Source organism: Salvia splendens, chromosome 11 (genome assembly GCF_004379255.2).
Source record: "Salvia splendens isolate huo1 chromosome 11, SspV2, whole genome shotgun sequence".
Lineage (NCBI taxonomy): Eukaryota > Viridiplantae > Streptophyta > Magnoliopsida > Lamiales > Lamiaceae > Salvia > Salvia splendens.
Genome location: NC_056042.1, coordinates 24,921,090 through 24,941,264, shown reverse-complemented (window position 1 = coordinate 24,941,264; position 20,175 = coordinate 24,921,090). Strand labels below are relative to the sequence as shown.

At 40.2% G+C, this 20,175-nt stretch overlaps 2 protein-coding genes and 1 long non-coding RNA gene across 8 annotated transcripts; 1 reads left to right on the top strand and 2 right to left on the bottom strand.

The window, feature by feature from the left end:
- Nucleotides 1-587: 587 nt before the first annotated feature.
- LOC121755263 (protein FAR1-RELATED SEQUENCE 5-like) lies at nt 588-15,687 on the bottom strand. Of its 6 annotated transcripts, none has more exons than XM_042150545.1 (3): nt 15,647-15,687; nt 3,152-3,579; nt 588-804 (listed from the first exon to the last, which is right to left on the bottom strand). In XM_042150545.1, the coding sequence occupies exons 2-3, from the start codon at nt 3,539-3,541 to the stop codon at nt 589-591; spliced, it is 606 nt and encodes a 201-aa protein (XP_042006479.1). In that variant the 5' UTR covers nt 3,542-3,579; nt 15,647-15,687; the 3' UTR covers nt 588. The 6 variants fall into 6 exon arrangements, with proteins under 6 accessions (XP_042006479.1, XP_042006476.1, XP_042006477.1 ...); XM_042150542.1 differs by lacking the exon at nt 15,647-15,687 and adding an exon at nt 4,313-4,461; XM_042150543.1 differs by lacking the exon at nt 15,647-15,687 and adding an exon at nt 4,313-4,410 and having other exon boundaries at nt 3,152-3,592.
- LOC121754660 lies at nt 10,178-11,164 on the bottom strand. The gene has a single exon (XM_042149984.1). The coding sequence runs from the start codon at nt 11,162-11,164 to the stop codon at nt 10,178-10,180; it is 987 nt and encodes a 328-aa protein (XP_042005918.1).
- Nucleotides 15,688-16,602: 915 nt separating the features above from the next.
- On the top strand, nt 16,603-17,256 carry LOC121755062. Its single transcript, XR_006040617.1, has 2 exons — nt 16,603-16,925; nt 17,048-17,256. It is a non-coding gene; the product is annotated as an uncharacterized LOC121755062 (long non-coding RNA).
- The last annotated feature ends 2,919 nt before the right edge of the window (nt 17,257-20,175 follow it).

The window sequence follows — 20,175 nt, the reverse complement described above, 5'->3', positions numbered from 1 at the left end:
TCATCGGCCTGCAACAATGTATTTTCTCTTTATTTTATTATTGTTTCTTATTAATTATTCATTAGGTATTAGTTACTGAGGGTTGTGGGCTACTATGTGAGATTTGCAGATAATTAAATAAATAATCTAAGCCTAATAAATTTGAGACTTGTCTAGGACTAGGAGATTGATCAATCAGAATTGTACGCTTGGGCAAGAGGAGTCTTCTTCTTGATTGTATGTTTCCTTCCATACAACTGATATTCTAGTTTATTATATTTGGTTCAGTTTATTACTTGATTGTTCTTTACTCTATAATATGGTATAAACCCACTCATCAGAGAATTGATTGGAGAAGATACACAAACATATGCACAATCATTATACATGCATAAGCACAAAAAAAATCAGCACATGCAGAAGCCACCTACTGTGTACACCATCATTCTTTCACATATATTCTCAGTTCTCACCAATTTCAATGTGTGTCGACAGTTAGAAATAAAACTAAGTTTAGTAACTGAATAAAATTTCAGCAAAGCATATGCATAATCAATATGGTAGAAAGGATTGCAGGTCATTTCAGAAGACAAGGTAATGGTACTCACCCTACAAACTTGGTTTTTTGTGGTTTGAAAGCTGCTGCCTTCTCTCTTCGAGTTCTTTCAGATTATTGCGGGTCATTTGAACTTTTGATGTTATATGATCAGTATGACTTTCAACATCTTTCATGAGAATAAGTAGCTGCTCCCTATATGCTGCACTCAGACGTTTCTTTACCCTTATTTCAGCAGTTAACTCCTGAATCCTTTTGTCTTTCTCATCCTACAATTAACATAATATTAAACTCGAGAGATTTCAAATTGAAAAGCAATTAAAATCGAGTAATTTCAGATGAGTAATACACAAAAGAAAAATGACTGAAATAACAGAAATTTTTCAAAGAAGATTTTCTCAAATAAAGAAAATATTATCAAGCATACTTCACCCTCGCTGACTTTACTTAATAAGTACTACTTTCTACACAAAATACTAAGGCCCTTCTTGGTATGATGGAATGGAATGTGATTCCTACTTCCGTTCTATTCATTTGCTTGGTACGATGCAATGAAGAAGGAAATGGAATGAAAATGCAAATTTCATTACTATCTTCATTCCATTCCATCGTACCAAGAAGGGCCTAAGACACTTCTTGGTGTAATAAAATGGAATGTGATTCCAACTTCCATTTATTCATTTGCTTAGTATGATGGAATAAAGGAAAGAATGAGACGAAAATGCAAAGAAATTGCCATTTCATTCCTATCTTCATTCCTTTCCTACCTTCACTCCATTCCATCCCATCATACCAAGTAGGGCATAAGAGAAGGAATCTATTAAATGAAATGGCATAAATGAGATATAATGGTGATGGTTTCGACAATAAGAGACATAATAGGCCAATCACAAGCAGTAAACAGCATCATAAGTTGAAGTCGAGATATGTTTATGTTTATCGTATGTATCAAAAAATGTTTATAACCATTACACAGTTCGAGCAGAAAGGCCAGGACCGACAGGGAATTTAATATTCCTTGGCCAAAAAAGAAAGAAATCTCACTCCATAGCTATCATCATTTAGTATAACCATGTTCTCGAACACAGTTTTAAAACAATAGTGATGTCTATATTTATGCCATAACATATTAAGATGACATGAGGAACCTGCATAGGATCTCAAAATGAACTATTGTGTCGATGTTTATTCCATAAGTATTAACACTATATGAGGAAAAACTCAATACTATGAGACCCCAAAATATCCCTTGAAAAGCAAAACTGCCCCAGCTTTGAGCAAAGCGATGAAATTAAAAGAACCAAGTTCTTGAACTTCAATTGACAGTTTATTTGGTTCTTGGTAGTCAACCTTATAGGGCTATACCATTCTTTCAGTCGGTATTGTGAATTGTGATAGAGGTCGTTGTTTACTAGGTTTCCCTACAATACACGTCTCGTGCATTCCTTGTACTCAGTTGTTAATTGTTGTTTATTGTGGTTAGGAGTCTTGTTATTGATAGAATCTTAGAGATAGGTATATTCAGTAGAGTTTGAGTACAAGTGGAGTATTTATGTATGATAGGGAGTGATAGGCGGAACTCGGAAGCCCTGTAAGCATTCACCAATATCTCAGCATACGAAACATATGGTATGATTTGCATGATAAATAACAAAGAAGTTAGAAGTTTAACCAAAAAGGCAAAGTCCTAACCTTCGCAGCAACTTGCTAGTCTGCAAAACAATAACTCTGGATACTTCAAACCAAGAATAATCCCTATCTATAAGACTACAAAAGACTCCAACTTGAATAAAACTCTAAAAGATAACCCTATTTCTAAGACTCTACTAATAACAAGACTCTTGCTAACAATAAACAATTAAATAACATATAGTAATAAACTAAAAGATAGCTCTACAGCAGATCGATATCAACGTGATAGTCATAAATAGCTCCTCATTAGAAGATCTATTAGTATGGAATTTTTCGATTAGGAATGGTTTATAGTCTATTTTATGTCCCACGTTTCTTTCTCTTTGTTTTTTTTGTTTCTTTCTCTTTGTTTGTTGTTCTTTTTTTAATGTTCTCGTTCCAGTACAACATTTATCCCTTTACCCGCCTTATACTCCATATCAATTGGTGCGGTGAATGATGGCTACTTCCCATAGCACGGAAGCAAGCTTGGTTTTAAGGAAAGGTGAAGGCGGTGGAACAACTCAACATCAAGTTACACAGCATCGATGCCAAGTCCAAAACATCGATGCCAAGTTTGAAGCAATCATGCAGGAGATACGGATGTTCCTGCATGTTATTATTATTTACACCCACTTTGCACAGTTTTGCAAACCGTTATTGCTTCATGGTTGTTGGTTCAAAATAAGTGCTTTACAGAAAAAGCTAAAAATAACAAAATCTACCTGCTATTGCTTTCTCTAAAATCTATCAGGAGAAAGCAATAACCTCTAGTCGAGCAAACATAATACCAGGTACCAAAAACAACAAGTCAAAAAGTACGATCTTACTGTGATGGTTAGGAGTACGATGAAACAGGAAAAATGTAAAGATAAAACTTATGTTTGTAAAAAGATCAAAGAGGCAGCATGAATAATCAGGGAATATCCAAATTTCGCTACTTACAAAAGTAGGGCATCTCCTGGGAAGTGAAACTACCAAAGGATGGTCGTGGTCTCGCACGAATTTCTTGACAACCCACCTCCCTCCATTATCTTGTTTTACTAAGAGTGTTGCAGTACAACCACCCCTTCGTTTTTGTCCACCTTCATTTGACACATTACCTGTCTTTTGGCTAGTAGGAATGCTTCTACAACCAAACCCACATGATACAAATGAGCCATCCCCCTCTGATTTACTGGACGATATAATGCGGGTCAAAAATCCTGCTCGGCCAGCATATTCATTGTAGTATGCTCTAGCAGCAGCTTCTGTTTCAAACACCATACCAACATAAGGTTCTGCATTTCTCTCAGCTTCACGTGACGTTACGTCCCCTTGTACCGATGCTTCCATCAACCCATTACCACCATCAAGTGCTGCATCTACATCCACTGAAAGAAAATACTGCACTGCATAAGTCCAACCATGAAAACAACAACCATTCAAGAAATATAGATATTGCACATCCCACGGACAACGGACAGATATTCAAACTGAGATTCTAGATATCATGACTGTAACTATTCTCAAAAGTGTGCACTAGCAGTTATTGAACTATAGTTAAGAAACGAAACTGGCAAAAGTCTTCACCGTTGCACGAAAGCATTCCACACAAGAAACCAAGCTAAAACTTTTCCAGAGCATGAAAATTTTAAAGCAGAATTATTAGAGCAATAGACTATCGAAACAAACTCATATACACATTCATAATTTGGGAAGAATCAAATCTAATGCTTCAATTTCCTTCCCTACTCAAGGAATCGTTTCTTATTGGTAAGTGAGCTTCTTCTTAGTCAATCAAATATGAAATAACTTACATTGTAACTGGTAAAACACGACATTCACAGACTACCCTCTTTTACACCACATCTGTTCCAATTTTTTCAAATTTTCTTAAAAGCAACGAGCACCACAAATGGAGTCGAGTTTCACGAAATTGTACAAAATTAATCTGATTCTGGACTGAAATTCATAAATTAAAGAAATGTTTTTTTTAAAAAGGCACTCCCATACTACAGAATCCAGGATCAAAATTACTAGACATGAAGATTCGGCATTATTAAAGGCATACACAAATAAACACTAGAAAACGTGGAAAGAGAGAAAAAGAGGAGGGTTTAATACTGCTGAAGCTGCTGCTTATCTCAACTCCGCAATTTCTTGGTTTTCGGCTTCTCAAAAAGTTCTGTTTGAGTTTCCAAATTTCTTTCTTCCATTTACTGATCGGTTACGCATTTAAAACTTAATAACCAATTTTGTTTAAAAGAATAAAAACACAGTATACATTAATAAAATTAATCATTATCTATGTGATAAGTTTCTTCCTGGTTTGATGGTTTCAAATTAATATCATTATCTATCTCTTCTAATTTTTCAATTTTATATTGAAACTAATATCATTTGCTACTTAATAGTGTATCAATTTTAAATTAAAACTTATATTAACCACTATAATACTCTTACTCAATTTCATTTTGGGCCTATTGTCTTCTTATTTGAAAACTAGTGTGATCCAACAAACCCATTCATCAACTGTTCAAACTAAAAATGTTAATTTATTCTTATCTAGAGGATAAAAAATAGATTTTACTCATATGTATCTCAATTCTCGTGTTATTGCCCCGACCACACTGGCCATCATGCAACATTGTTGATCATCCAGCATGAACCTCAACCACCACCAAGCATCGAAAAAAAAAAATCAAACAAAGGCATCATTGCAACTTAATTTTAGATATGACGAATACGAACAATAAGAAGAATTTTTGTTGATGAATAATAAGAACTCTAATACTTGGAATTATAGAGGATTGTTAGAACATCCACAGCAGTGTCCTTGTCGACGGCAAGCACAAGCCCTGTCCGCTGCTGTGCTCTTGCCGACAGCAGGGCGCTGCTCTATGCATAGAGCACGTCCGTGCCAACTGCAAGAGCACGAGGCGTCGACGTGGCATGCTCTAATTGGCCCGTTGGTTTATCATTTTTTATTATTTTTTTTAAAAAAAAATCAAAAAAATCTGAAAAATTCAGATTTAATAAAAAAAATATTTTCCCACTTCCTAATAAAATATATCCATTCTTTCCACACTTTTAATTTATTTTTTCATTATTTTTACCCCAAAATTCATACTTTCATCTATAAATACTCTCATTTCAAACACAAAAAAATGAGACTATACCAAACAACTCTCTCAATCTCAATTTTTAGGATTTTAATTATGTAATTTTTAATTTTTAGGATTTTAATTATGTAATTTTTTAATTTTTTTATAATTTGTAATATTATTCCGGGTAATTTTAATGCATTTTAATATTGCGGAAATGTTTTTATTTAAATTGAATAATAGAATAGTGGGACCCTTGAGCTTGTCCTTGCGGAAGAGCACGGATGTGAGTGTTGTGCTCTTGTCTAAGAGTAGGGAGTAAAAGTGGGTCCGGGCCCACATCCTTGTTCGTTGGCAAGTGTACGGATGTGGATGCTCTTACAATGGAAAAACTACAACGAATCATCAGATTCTTGCTCTACATTTAACATGCAACCCTCATGAATAAATACTTCATTGATCCTATAAATTTAGGCACTCCTCCATGGTCCTCAAATACGATGTAACACTTTATGTTGATTACTCGGGTTCGTATCAAGCGGTATACGGATGACCAATGCTGCATTATCCCAACTATATTGTGAAGCTTGCACCGGAAAATAAGGTAGAAGAATGGTACTCTATTGTCTGTTTCCATCTCCCAAGCAGAATTAAGCAATAGATGCGTGCCCATTGCAAGTACCAATAAGGTGGAGGTCATCACTTAACGGCTCATCAATCTCATTTAGCAACGTAACCAAGCGCATGTCGGATGTCTTCAATTCAATGTTACTAGATTCACTCCAAGCATATCAAAGAATAATCGACTCCAATATTCATGTGTTCTACCTATCTCTGGCCTCGTCACCGCCATACTATCCACTTTCGACCCCCACATCTGTCGAACTTCTTGGAATGTAACTAAGGTATCACCCATTGGTAAATGGAAAGTATGTGTTTCCGATCGCCAACATTTAATCAAAGCAGTAATCATGTGATGATCAAATGTTTTGGGCTTCCCATGACTCAATATACCTCGAAATCCCATCATTAGAATATGAGTTAAGACAAATGGATTGCAGACACAAAAATCCCACGGTCGGTCCTTATATCATTTGCATTTAAATGCTTTCTGTTTTCCTCCACTTCATATACTTTTAGTTATTTGCTCATTTTGAAATATGAATATCCAACTTTTTCCTACTGCCAACAATATTAATATATTAGACATTTTAAAGCGAACTCAATTAATTCTTGGTATTCGAATCTCCTTATTTTAACTACAAAATGGTTAGTTTGCACAAAAGGGACATTTTAAAACATCACTCCAAAAGGGAGTTTGCACAACCTATATAACACCGACAAAGAGATAAAGTTGAGTGTTCATGAACCATTACCCTACAAAAATTTGGAAGCCATATACAGGAGCTTCAAAGAAGGCCACTTGAAGTTGAAGAAAGAAGTGAATGAGTTGTTTCACCAGGCTATCATCGGCTGGAAACGACCAACTAATTGGAGACTTGCTATTTTTTTTGATGAATCAATCAATAAAATAGCAAAAGTAAACATACAAGCATTACTCGGGCATACCCGAGGGGTACAGCCAACTAGCCTAGGCTAGCGAGCTGGGGAGGGGGAAGTAACGAAATACACACGAACTTGGGCATTCCCAAGGGCTTGTACTAAGCCTATTACAACAACAAAAAGACCTTGAGGTTTAGAAGAGGATCCTACCCAGCCTAATGGCTTAGACAAACGTCCTTGCCATATAAAGATTACACATCAACATAGGCATACCTATGTGGGATAGTCCGGGTCTATCCCGAAACCGCAACAAAGACCCTCCAACGGTGGAGGGCGGGCCTCGTTAAAACCTCTTGGGGCAAAACCCAAATGGGAAAAATCCCCAAGAGGAAAAAGAGTACCCTAAGTGGGGGAAGGGGTTGTGGGACGCTTGATGCAAGTAAGAGGCTCACAAGCCTTGATCTTGAGTGCAATTGTTAACCATACAAAGCAACGCCAACCCGACTGCCAGGGTATGAGGGGGGTTCAATTTTGCGGGGGTGGCTCAGAGATGGCTCGGAGAAATTGCAGCAGGGTGTCCAGAGGCTCGGGTCAAGCGTAGGGTGGGGATATGTTCGGGCCATTCACGAACCAGTGTGTGCGTTGCTTGGGCCTTTGGTGAAAAATAAGCCCAACATGTCCCATGGCTCGAGCCATGCTCGAGAAAGCGAATCTGAGGCGGTTCGGAGGAACCCAAGTTTATCGTGGGAAAATGAATGTCATACTGGTCAGGACGAAAAACTGGGAACAATCTTATATAGGGAGACCGAGAAAAGGAAAAGGTGGGGCGCCAAGGGTGGAGCCAAGCACCCAACCGCGGGCATAGCGACACAAAAGAAGGAAAGATGGGGCAATACACGGCAAAATGGTCAGGAGGGCTATCTTTGTGTGGGCTAAGGCACGTGTAAATGGCTAGCAATCGAGCCTTGTTCTCGGTTGATGAACTACGACCATTAAATGATGTGGCCCCAATAAGATTGGAAAGTGGGTGTCAAAAAAGGAGGGAAAAGTCGGGAAGGTCCCTTAAGTATACCCAAGTAGCCATCATACCTTGCGGTAACCCCACATAGGTAGTGGCGAATACACCGAGCCAAGGGAAATCCCTTGGTACCATTTTATATTCCATCATGCAACAATGAGCTGGGGTACAAAAACAATGAGAGGAACGTAATACAAGCGGAATGAAAACCTTGCAATTTCCTGTTGGCCCCTCACGTTCCAAGGTGTCCCTGAACAAGCTCTTTTGGGTACATGGAGTACAGTGTGACATAAGTGGTCTTCTTGACTTCAAAAACAATGTGTCTTGGTTCGAAAGTTGTCCCATCATGGACGAGAGCATTGCGAGCCTTCCAAATAAGACTCACTGTCGCCATAAGGGCTAGTCTCCTTGCCTTGCGCATAATTGCTGCTCCGTGTCTCTCCTTTGTCATCCACTTAATTCCCATTGGATGGAGCTCAATAATCTACGCATGCCCACCCATCCCTTAATATCATTCCATACCTCTTTTGTCTTGTGGCATTTGAAGAAGAGGTGGTCCGCTGATTCGAGTTGTAAGGAGCATAGAGGGCATTGTTGATCAATGTTCAAGTAACCTAGTATGTCCCTCGTGCTTAGCCGGCCTTTGATCGCTTGCCAAGTCGTGAAAGAGAACTTCGGTGGTACGAAGTCTTTCCACACAAATCTCGGCCATAACTTGCGCTCGCCTTTTGGCCTGAACCAATCATATGCCTCAGTTGATCCCTTTGCATTGTACCACTGGGACAAGAGGGCCACGACTTCTTTCTGTGGGTGATTGATGAGTAGACTGTCCCGAATCTCCAAAATTCTCTTGAGCAAAGGTGAATCTCGTGGCTTTGCTGTCCACTCCCACAATGTCTTGTTTCGAAGGAACTCACTGTGAATCCACTTGATCCATAGGGAGTCCTTTTTGATGTGGATGTTCCAAAGATTGCGTCCAAGGAGAGCTTTGTTCCATGCCCCTAAGTTTCAGAAACCCAGCCTGCATTAGTCCTTTGGTAGGCAAAGATCCTTCCATGCCACCGGTGGATATTTTGTGTTCCAGATGAATTGACGGTAAATTGAGGTAATGCGGTCAATCACATTTGATGGTAGTGGGAAGATTTGAAGCCAATAACACTCAACGCCCTGTAGAACCGAGCGAACTAGTTCAGCTTTACCTGCATACGTGAGATTCTTACCTGTCCACTTATTCGTGATCGAGGCAATCTTTTCAATGAGAGGGGAATAGTGCATGATGTTCAGCTTCTTTGACTCGAGAGGGGCGCCCAAATATTTGACTGGAAGGCTTCCAATTGGAATCCCAAAGACTCCTTTGATGTCCTCTAATTGTCGGGTTGGAGGAATGCCACAAGTGAAGAGTTGGGATTTGTCTTGATTGATCTCTAGACCTGAGCATTTCATGAACTCGTTCATCGTGTCGCTCAGGATCTCCATAGACATCGAATCGCCCCTGCAGAAAAGCATGAGGTCGTCCGCAAAAGCAAGGTGCGTGATCTTCTCTCTAGAACATTTTGCATGGTAGTTGAAGTTGGTGTTGGCAGTGCGTGTCGCAAGCAACCGGGAGAGATATTCCATGCAAAAAATGAAGATAGTGGGCGACATGGGATCACCTTGGCGGATGCCTCTCCTGCAATCAAAGAAACCATGTGGGCTACCGTTGATGGCAATTGAAAACCGTGGTGTGGTGACACATTGCATCACCCAATAGGTGAACTTCGGGTGGAAGTTTAAACCTGTGAGGACTGCTCGGATGAATTCCCAGTCAACAGTGTCATATGCCTTGCGGAGGTCGATTTTGGTGGTACATCTGGGAGAGTTCTTCTTGTTCGTATAGCCACTCATCAACTCTTGAGCTAAGTGGATGTTATCCATGATGTTCCTCCCTGGAATAAAGGCTGATTGGGCTGCGTTAACTAGCTTGGTGGCCAGGGGAAGCATCCTTTTTGAAAGGATCTTGGTAATGACTTTATAGATAACGTTGCAGCATGAGATGGGCCTATAATCTCCGACTTTTGGATTGATCATCGTTTTGGGAATCAGGCTCACCACTGTTGTATTCAGGTTCCCAAGTAGTCGGCCTGTTGTAAAAAACTTCTTCACTGCCGCAACAATTTCATGACCGATTCTGCTCCATTGTTTCTTGAAGAATGCAGCCGAATAGCCGTCGGGTCCGGGAGCCTTTTCGTTTCCAATATCAAAGAGGGCCTCTTTGATCTCTTCGTCCGATACTTCATTGGTCATTTCCCTGCTGTCTGCATCGCTCACCGTTGGCCCATCGCTAATAATATCTTGGTCAATGGGTTCAGTACTCTTCTTAGTTCCCTAAAGATTGGTGAAATATTCCACAAAGTCCCTGATTATCTCCGCTTGATCCTTGATAATTGACCCATCATTCCGATGCAAGCATGCGATATAATTCCTTGTGTTATTCCTATTGACAAGGGAGTGGAAGAAAGATGTACCCCGGTCACTTAGTAGTGAGTACTTAAGCTTTGCTTTTTGCTCGAAGTATGCTCGTTCTGAATCAGCAAGATAGGCTGAAATCTTCCTCTGGTCCTGGATTTGCTCCCTCTGTTCCACATTTGAGATGTCCCAATCTGTCCTTTTTTGTAGCTCTTCAAGAATTTCTGCAGCTACTTTTGCTCTGTTTGATAGATCACTGAACTCTTGGAAATTGAAGGCTCTAAGGTGCGATTTGAAAAGTCTGCATCGTTCGGCCAACTTGTACTGTGCCATTCCAACAACACTTGCAGGCCACTTTTGTTCCATGAGCTCATTAAATTTATCATGCTTGAGCCAAAAATTGAAGAACTTGAAAGGTTTGGGGTATGAGCTAATGTTACCGAACAGAGTGGTGATCACTGGGGAATGGTCAGTGTATGCCCCTGGTGGAAGATACTCAGTTGCTGCCATGTAGCCGCTTGCGTACCATGCTTCGTTGACCATTGCACGATCAATCTTGCTCAAAATGCCCCCTTCTGAGCGCTTGAACCGACAACCCGTTGACATAACATCTTCAAGACCAAGTAGGGCACAAGTATCAACCATGTTCTTGACTTCGTACTCGGTTGGGGCATTGCCTCCCACTATTTCATCTTCTGCCATAACGTTATTGAAGTCCCCACTCACAAGAGCTGGTTCATCCTGTGGGACAAATTCGATCAATGAATCCCAAAGGGGACGTCGATCTGAGATGGTGTGATTGCCGTAGACCAAAGTAAAATTGAAAGAGTTATCAGAAACCAAGCACCTGATTTTGGTATGGATGGTCTGCACATCCACATGAATTAGTTCTAACTCCACTGGCATGGGTTCCAAAGTAGCAAAATTCTGCCTCTGTCGCTAAGGTCAAAATTGTCGGCGTTCCTCCAATCCTTGAACTTATTCTTCATTAAGTAAGTGTAGTTCTTGTGTTTGAGTTTCGTCTCCAACAACCCAATAACATCAATTTTGTGTTTTCTCACAAAATCGAAGATCGCAGCTTGACGGGGGAGCTGCTGCATTCCCCTTACATTCCAAGTTGCGACTTTCATTGGACAGGGCACGGGTCATGTTCGTCGCCATCCTGACAGTTTGCAGGGATGGTCTCCTCCTTGGTTCGTGATTTGGATCGGCTTTTCGACCGCTTGACTCCACCCTTCTTCTTTGATGCCCGTCCCTGTCTAGTTGATGCTTCTGCCACTTTAATGTGATTCACAGTTTCGGCTTCAACCACAATCTCGGATGCTTCTGCCTCTTTGTTACTATGCGGGTTCGAAATCTCAATCACCTTTGGGTTGGCACCCTCTGCTGGGTTGTCTTGTGCCACGACCCCATTTAACGGATCATTTTGCTCCTGAGTTTGGCCATCAATGGTAGGCGTGTCTTTGGTTGTTGATGGACCTTCCGCTGTTGGTGTAGCTACTCTTGCTGCAAGTCTGGGGTCTCGGTTTTTGCTTCTTCCTCTTTTCTCATTAGCTTCCTTCACTGCAAGTTGGAGAAGGACATTGACGCAGTCATTGAGAGTAGCGGGAGGAGGTATAGCAAGGTGATCCGTTTCATTTTCGGTTGTGAGGGCATCGAACATATTAGGCTCATTGGTGAAGTTCCCTAAAATTGATTTGCCCTTGTCAGCTTGGTGCTCCTGAGATCTTGGTGTGTTGGCTCCCTTTTGCTTCCATTGGCTTCTAGGTCGGGACCATGGTCCATGGCTAGGGCCTGGTTGGAATTGAATTGGTTCTCGCCTTTGGAATGGTGGAGCATATGGTTGGGCGGTTGGGACCCTTGTTGCACTTTTTGACCGGCCCCGAGACTTGGACCCTTGGTTTGTCCCTCTTTTCCCAACAATCTGCCAATCCTCCTTCCCTTGCCCACAATTCTCTTCAAGGTGGTCGAAGTTTTTACATGTTGGGCAATAGTTCGGAAGGAATTCGTATTGGATCTTCAGTTCTAGGAACTCCCCGGATGGCATCTTGATGTTGATTGCGTCACGGGGTCTCTGAGCCGTGTTTATAATAACTTGGATTCGTGGTCCGTCCAATGATTCTCTTCTGAGCGTACGGAAGTCTGTAGTGAGTGGTGTCCCGAGGTATGATGCGATTTTACTAACCGCCGTTAGATTCCATAGCTCCACCGGAAGGTCTACGAGCTTGAGCCATACTGGGACTCGGACTTCAGGCTCCATGTCGGGGTCGAATTTATCAGGCATTGTTTGGAGGACAAGTTGTGTGCCAAAAACGTTGAATGGTCCTTTTTGCCTTGTCTTCTCCATGTCCTCCTCATTTCTGAACTGGAAAAACATCCATCCTCGACTATGGAACGTAACTCTAGCCTTGAACGACCACCGTTTCATGAGCCCATACACTGCTTCCTTCCCAGGGAAGCGGCCAACGAACCGACCAAGAAGGCAGTGTCCCCATCCCCGGTGGAAAGGGATGATATCAGTTTCCTTAAGAGCAAGGAATTCTGCTTTTTGATCGACACTTCTGAATTTGATGAGCTCGATATCCTCCTTTTGGTAGATCGGGTCGATCTCAAATTGTTTTGCTCGCTTAAGCCAAGCCGAGTAAGTTGGGTGAGCAATAACGTGAGGTGTTGCCGATGAGTTTATCTCTTGCACATCATGGATCTTGTGCGCTGAGCAGCTGGCCGAATTGAGGGGTGTCTCGGGCACCACACCTCCCGACCAAATTTTCGCTAATTTTGTCCAAGCCAACTTGGAACATACTGTTCAAAGATGGGGTAGAAATGTTGCTGGCTGGATCCATGTAGGTGCCACGTGGTGCAGTGCCACATACCTATGCCACGTTAGGAGTTGGTGGGGTGGTTGGATTACAATAGCAGAGCAGGGTTGGCTCTGGCTATATTTTGTTGACTCAGGCCCCTTTTGCAGCAAGCCTTAATTGCTCCTTCCAAATTAGGAATGGTCAAGGTACTAGGGTGGTTGAAGGTGCAACACTCCAACTGCTCTCTGCACAAGTCAGCCGAAAATCCAACTGCTCTCTGCACAAGTCAGCAGAAAATCCAACTGCTCTCTGCACAAGTCAGCAGAAAAATCCAACTGCTCTCTGCACAAGTCAGCAGAAAATTCCAACTGCTCTCTGCCTCAAACAGACAAAACAAAAGCTGGATCTCTGCCACAGATAGCCAAGTATCTTCTTCGACGTCTCTTTCTGGCCAGAGTTGGTGGCCGGTGCCGGAGGGAGGTCACATAAGCGTCTAAAGAATCTGCACTAAATGGAAACTCAGCCAAAACAAGGATACGCGTCCTAGTTCAAAAGTATCTCGACACAAACGAAACTAAGGACTCCTTTAATTCGGCTAAGAACACAGCGAGACAGGCACTAAAAACAAGATTTGAAGCTTTAAAGTTACTAGAATCTTGTACTTCACACAAACTCAACCAACGAAGATAAGACGGAACGCTCTAGTAAATCACAAAGATGGATAACTCGAGACTTATCTTTGTGTAGAGCAGACCGAAATCAAGAGATCTTCTTGTCCGTTGAACAGTTTCGACCTTGCAGCCCTCCCGAGATATGGGATTCGATGGTCACTAACTGTTGGTTGAGGCAGCGCTTGGGAACTCCGGCGACGCACAGAGAGCCGTCACCCCCCCCAAAGGAGGTAGGTCTCCGAGAGAACCCCTTTGGCAGTTCTGCCGGAACTTCACAAATCCTCCGACTCCTTGAAAAAATTCAACTCCACCACTTCTAATGATATTCGATGGATAGCTAGCGAGAGGGTGAAGTGAATAACCGGTGGAGATTTGAGAGAGAAAGGCCGAAAAAGAAGAAAAAGCTAGAGAGAGAGTGAGGCGCTAGAATTTTGTCTAGAGAGAAGCTAGAGAAAAATTCTAGTGAGAGAAATTCTCAAACCACACTGAGATTGGAGACTTGCTATTGGATACTACAAACAAGGATCAAGAAGGAACTTCCATCCTCATCCATGTGGTGTTAATGCCAGATAATTTGAACGACGTTTATTTTGATTTGATATGTTATTAGTATTTCATTTTTTGTTTTTTGCATCGGACTTATTTCGTTCTATGTAATATTGTTTCAGTATCCTCTTCTTAGTACTCCCTCTGTGCCACATTACCTGAGTCGTTTATTTTTTGCACTCGTTTAAATTGGAGAGAGTGTAAAGTAAGAGAGAAAATATGAATGAGAAGACTCTTCTACATTATTCTCTCTCTTACTTTACTATCTCTTCACTTTAGCTATTTACTACTCCCTCCGTCTCATTTCAAGTGATTGACTACTTTTTGGCACATGTTTGGGTAAATGATATACTCCCTCCGTCCCATTCAAGATGACCACCTTTCCTTTTTTGTTTGTCCCAATCAAGATGACCACTTTTCAATTTTGGAAATAACCTCCTCTCTTCCCTCTTCTAATTAAAATATTCAACTACCTTTTTCCTCTCTACTTTATTCCACCTAACAACATGTCACGCCCGCATTTTCTAAGGATAGAAAACACGGTTGATCGCGACTAGGGGAGGATTAAAGAAGCGGCGAAGAAAAGGGAAAACAACACAACTCGACCATAGCTCGAAACAAATGAGAATAACTCGAATAAAATCAGAGTATCTCAACAATCAACAACTTAAAAATGAATATTATCTCAGCGATACAAGAACTCAAAAGAATGACAACTACTCAGCGGAAGCATTTGAAAGAAGGAATATGCCACGTGTGAAGACATGACACATTCTAAACACTTAAATTTCTTCAACGGTCTTGCTCAACACCCACCGCATCCGTCACACTCAACCTGCACATTTTTAAAAAGAAATGCATGGTTGAGTACTTGATGCACTCAGTGGACACATGCCAAAAAATTTCACAAAATATTGTGTCAGCATTTAAAAGTGAACTCGGGGTTTTATAAAAGACCAAGTCACCAAAACATTTTATCGCTCAAAATTATGGCCGCGCAACCCATTTTTCTCTCTCTTCGTACCATATCTGAACCTCATATGTGAAACGAGAACGTGGCCACATTCTCGATCACTGGACCGGCCAACTCGAAAGATAGTGCACGATCCCCTCTGTGTACACTAGCTTGAATAGGGACTCACTCCCCAGACAAACTCGAATTCGATTAAACTCATAACTTCTAGTAGGCACTCACTCTCCACTAGGGCGATCAGATAGGCACATCCACAAAATAAAATACGGCATGACACAATATATTTGGAATTTAATCACATAACTCATACTTGAAAGATATTGCGTAAATTCAAAAGTAAGCCTGCACAATAAGGTAGGATAGAAAGCCCACAAAATACTTAGTTAGAAAAGCTCACCTCAAAAGCTTAACTTCTCAATCACTTTCTGTTCCAGTCGCAAACAACCCAAAAGTTCACCCTTTTTAAAGTATGATATGTTAAAATTAGACTTTACAAAATAAATTAATTTAAAATAATGCATGTATCCTACGTGTGTGCTCAAACTTAGGAAATTCTATCATTATCATCTCGGAAATTAACAAACAGTCCAACGATTTAGTTGAGCATAAACAAATAAAAACTCTTCCCAAACCATGGATCTTTCCGATCCAACACTAAGATCTCCGTACTGCCAACCCATTCAACAAATAAGTTGGCCTATTTCTCGGCAGTTGCCAAGTAGTTCTATTAAACAAAATAAAATTTAATTAGAGGCCCAAATACCCAATACTAAAGTAAGTAAAAGAGTGAGTGCATGTGCTCAAATTAGGGCTGACAATTTTTGACATGACACGATAACACGACACGAACCGGCACGAAAATAATGGGTTTGGGTCAGAGCTTATTGGGTTCGTGTCCTTATCGGGTCGACCCGTTAAGGACACGAAAATTTCGTGTCGTGTTCGTGTCGGGTTCGTGTTATCCGTTAACAATACATGTCCGTGTCGTGTTCGTGTCGTGTTCGTGTTATCCGTTAACAAATAATATTTTAATATTATTAATTCTTATTATTTTCATTTTTAATAGGTTTAACCGTTATCAGGTCATGTTGTTATCGAGTCGTTATCGTGTCATCTCGTGTACGTGTTGTTATCGTGTCGTGTTGACCCGAATTGGTTCGTGTCGTTAATGGGTTCGTGTCGTGTTCGTGTCTGAGGGTTTCGTGTCGTGTTCGTGTTCGTGTTTGTTGTTATCGTGTTCGTGTCGTTATCGTGTCGACACGATAACGACCCGACACGCACGATTTGCCACCCCTAGCTCAAATCACCCACGTCTCTCTCTCTCTCTCTCTCATTCTAACACCTCTTCCTCAACACAGTAGCTCTCAATTCCTATCAAAGACCAAAACATAAGAAAATTTATTAAATTACTCTCATCCCTAACATCTATTTTCCCAAAATAAACTCTATCTCTTTCTCTATGTTTTTTTTTCAGCAAGCAGTTCCTTTTTTTCTCAAATTCTCAAAACAGCAAATCTCAAACACGCTCATTCCAAAATCGGCGCCGCCTCTCGCCCCTCCGTCAAGGACCAACCGCTGCCGCTGACTCCATCGCGCGCCACCGCCTCTGGCCTCCAATGTTCGCCGCCGCTCCAGGCTGTCAGCTCTTCCGTAGGCAGTGTCTCGTCTCACAACCGGTAAGTCCCTCTCCCCAATTCATTCTAATTCTATTTCTCCTAATCGCTCTTGATTTGTTTCTCGGATGATTAAATTTTCAGTTGAGACAAAGGCTAAACTTAAAGATTGAAACTTTGTACAGGGCATGATAATTCAGAATTATCCTAAATGAATGCAAGGAATTCAAGGCTGGAAATTGATCGGTGATTACCTTCTTAGGCGGCAGAAAACTCTCTTCTCCAACTCGGTTCTTTCTCTAAATTTTAGTTCCCGATTTTTCTTGGTATTCAATTTATGTGTAGAAAGATCGTGGGATTGATTGGATATATATAGGCAAAACTGATAGATATTGATGGATTTGGTGGTTGGAGAGATTTTAGGGAATATGGAGATATGGGGAAATCGTTTGGTGATGGGGTTTGAAGAAATATATTTGACCAAGTAGTTGACTACAAATATGGAATAAATAATTTTTTTTGGCTTCTCAAAATTGGTCCCAACTAAAAGAAATAAAATGGGTATAAAAAGTCGGAGTGTTACACAACACTTCCTAAAATCCCGTGCCTCTCAAGAATGTAGCCATCTTGAGTGGGACGGAGGGAGTAATAAATAGGTAAAGTTGAGAGAAAGTAAAATAAGAGAGAGAATAATGTATACTAAGTTCTCTTCTAACTTATTTTCTCTTTTACTTTATTTTTCTCCACTTTAAGTATTTATTATCACTTTCGAAAAACAACGGCAAAAAAGAAATCAATCACTTGAGCTGAGATGAATGGAGTATTATTTTTTAAAACGAGTGCAAAAAAGATATGACTCAAGTAACGTGAGACACATGGATTATATATTCTAAGTAATGTAGTATAGAGCATCCACAATAGGGCCCTAGCCAGAGCCCTATCCGACCGCCTAGCAAGACGGCAGTGGCTGGAGCACATTTGCAACAGCCGAGCCGTGGGGGGAAGGGGAGGGGCGCCTGAGAGTGGCTGGCGGTAGGACAACATCTATTGCGCGCCGACCACCGAGCTGAACCGATTTTTCATTTTTTTTAATTTTTTTTCTAGTCTATATATACAACTAATTACACTTTAATTTTTAAATATTTGATAAACATTAACAATTAAAATAAATTAAATTTGAGGACTTTTGAGAAGGTCGTTGGAAGGGCAGTGGGAGGGCTAGAGCATTAGCTGAATTTTGGAAGGGGTGTAATGATGTGAACGGATGAATTTTAGACTAAATTGTAGAAAAGGCGTTTCTATTCTGAATGCTCTAAAAACATAGCGGCGTCAAGTTAATCCCGACAACTAGTCGAGACTTTGATTGAATAAAGTATAGACAAGATTTTGCAATAATTAAATAAAGTATTAATCAATCAGACAATCACGACTAATCATGTTCCTAAAAAACCATGTTATTTTCCATGTTGTATTAATTAAAGCAATTAATGTGATTCACACTATTAAAGAGGTATACTATCATACATGCTTAGTACTTTTATAAAATTAATATTTAAAGATAACATATGGTCCTGTTAGGTTGAAATTTATGGGCCTAATTGAGAATTAAGATGCATTTTCAACCACTCATTCACAATTTTCGCGCGATGTCAACTACGGAGACATAATATCAACTCGGAGGCATAATTGTCATTTTCGCGCGATGTCAACTACAGAGACATTATGTCAACTACGATGTCAACAACAAACGTTATTTATGTCAACAACAACATTTTACAAATAATTAATGCCAACAACAAATATTTTCATGTCAATGACCTATATTATTTATGTCAACAACAACGTTTTACATATAATATATGTATATGTAGTTGACATTATATGTATGTAGTTGACATGGATTATTTATGTAATTGACATGAATTGTACACATAGTTGACATTATATGTGTATAGTTGACATGAATTGTATATGTAGTTAACATTATATGTGTGTAACTGACATGAATTGTATATATAGTTGACCTGGATTGTACACATAGTTGACATTATATGTGTGTAGTTGACATGAATTGTATATGTACTTGAGATTATAGGTGTGTAGTTGACATGAATTGTATATTTAGTTAACATAGATTATATATGTAGTTGACATTATATGTGCGTAGTTGACACAAAAAAGGGGAGATAGCTAAATCTTAAATCTAACTCTTAGCAACTAATTCCCAACTGGGGAATATTACCAAACACCTAGAGTGTATTATGATTAACCTAGATTTTTTTTTCTGTCATTTCTTTTCACCACTTGCTTTCATCAATAAACATGCATAAATCCCGGTCAAATTCAGAAACATCTCAGAGCTTCCACCAACATACACAATTGATAATCCAAACCCTAAAAGTGCATTATGATTAAGCTTGATTCCCCGATCCAGGTCACATCCAACACAATTGATAATTCAACCCTAAAACATCCAACACTTATCATGGTAGCTAATCGTGCCCCTCACCACATCTCTCAAATTGATGTGCCCTCGCATCAGATTCTCCCAATTCGGCACCAACGCATCCTCAAAATCAGCCTGCCACATCAAAATCCCCAATCACAATCTCAAATTAAACTGATCAGAATTGTGATTTCGAATTTGAATTTGAATTTCACAAACCATGAAAACTTTGACGCCGAAGTTGAGGGCGTTGATGACCATTTTCCTCTCGACATGGCCGGTGATCTCGACGCGGCGATCGGCGATGGCGGGAGGCGGAGGGGCGCAGAGCCAGTTGGCGTCGCGGAGGGGTTTGGTGGCGGTGGTCGAAGGCGGGGAGCGCGTCGCGGTTGTAGCGGAGCTTGGCCTCCTTGCTGCAGTCCATTGCGTAAGTGATGTGGCTGGCGAATTGCCACTGCAGAGAGGCGACGAAATTGGAGGGCGTCTTTGGTCCTCATTTCATAATTACAATTATGCCATTTCATAATTAATTAATCTAAAAATATTTTTAATGTGATAAATTCTGGACCAATCATTTAATAAAAATGAGTGGCTGATAATGCATCTAAATTCTCAATTAGGCTAAAAAATCTCAATTAATCACAACCCAATATAATATATATATATAGGTTAGTGATCAAGATATAACTAATATTAAGCGTATAACTAGAGAACAAATCTCAGCCACACATCTTAATGGAACGCATATTATTTATTTTAATAATATAAAATAGGCCAAGGTTATTTTTGGAAATTACATTATAAAATTTAAATCTAGGATCAAATTACGTAGTTTTCATTCTCTCCTTCCAAATCTGCTATCCTTTC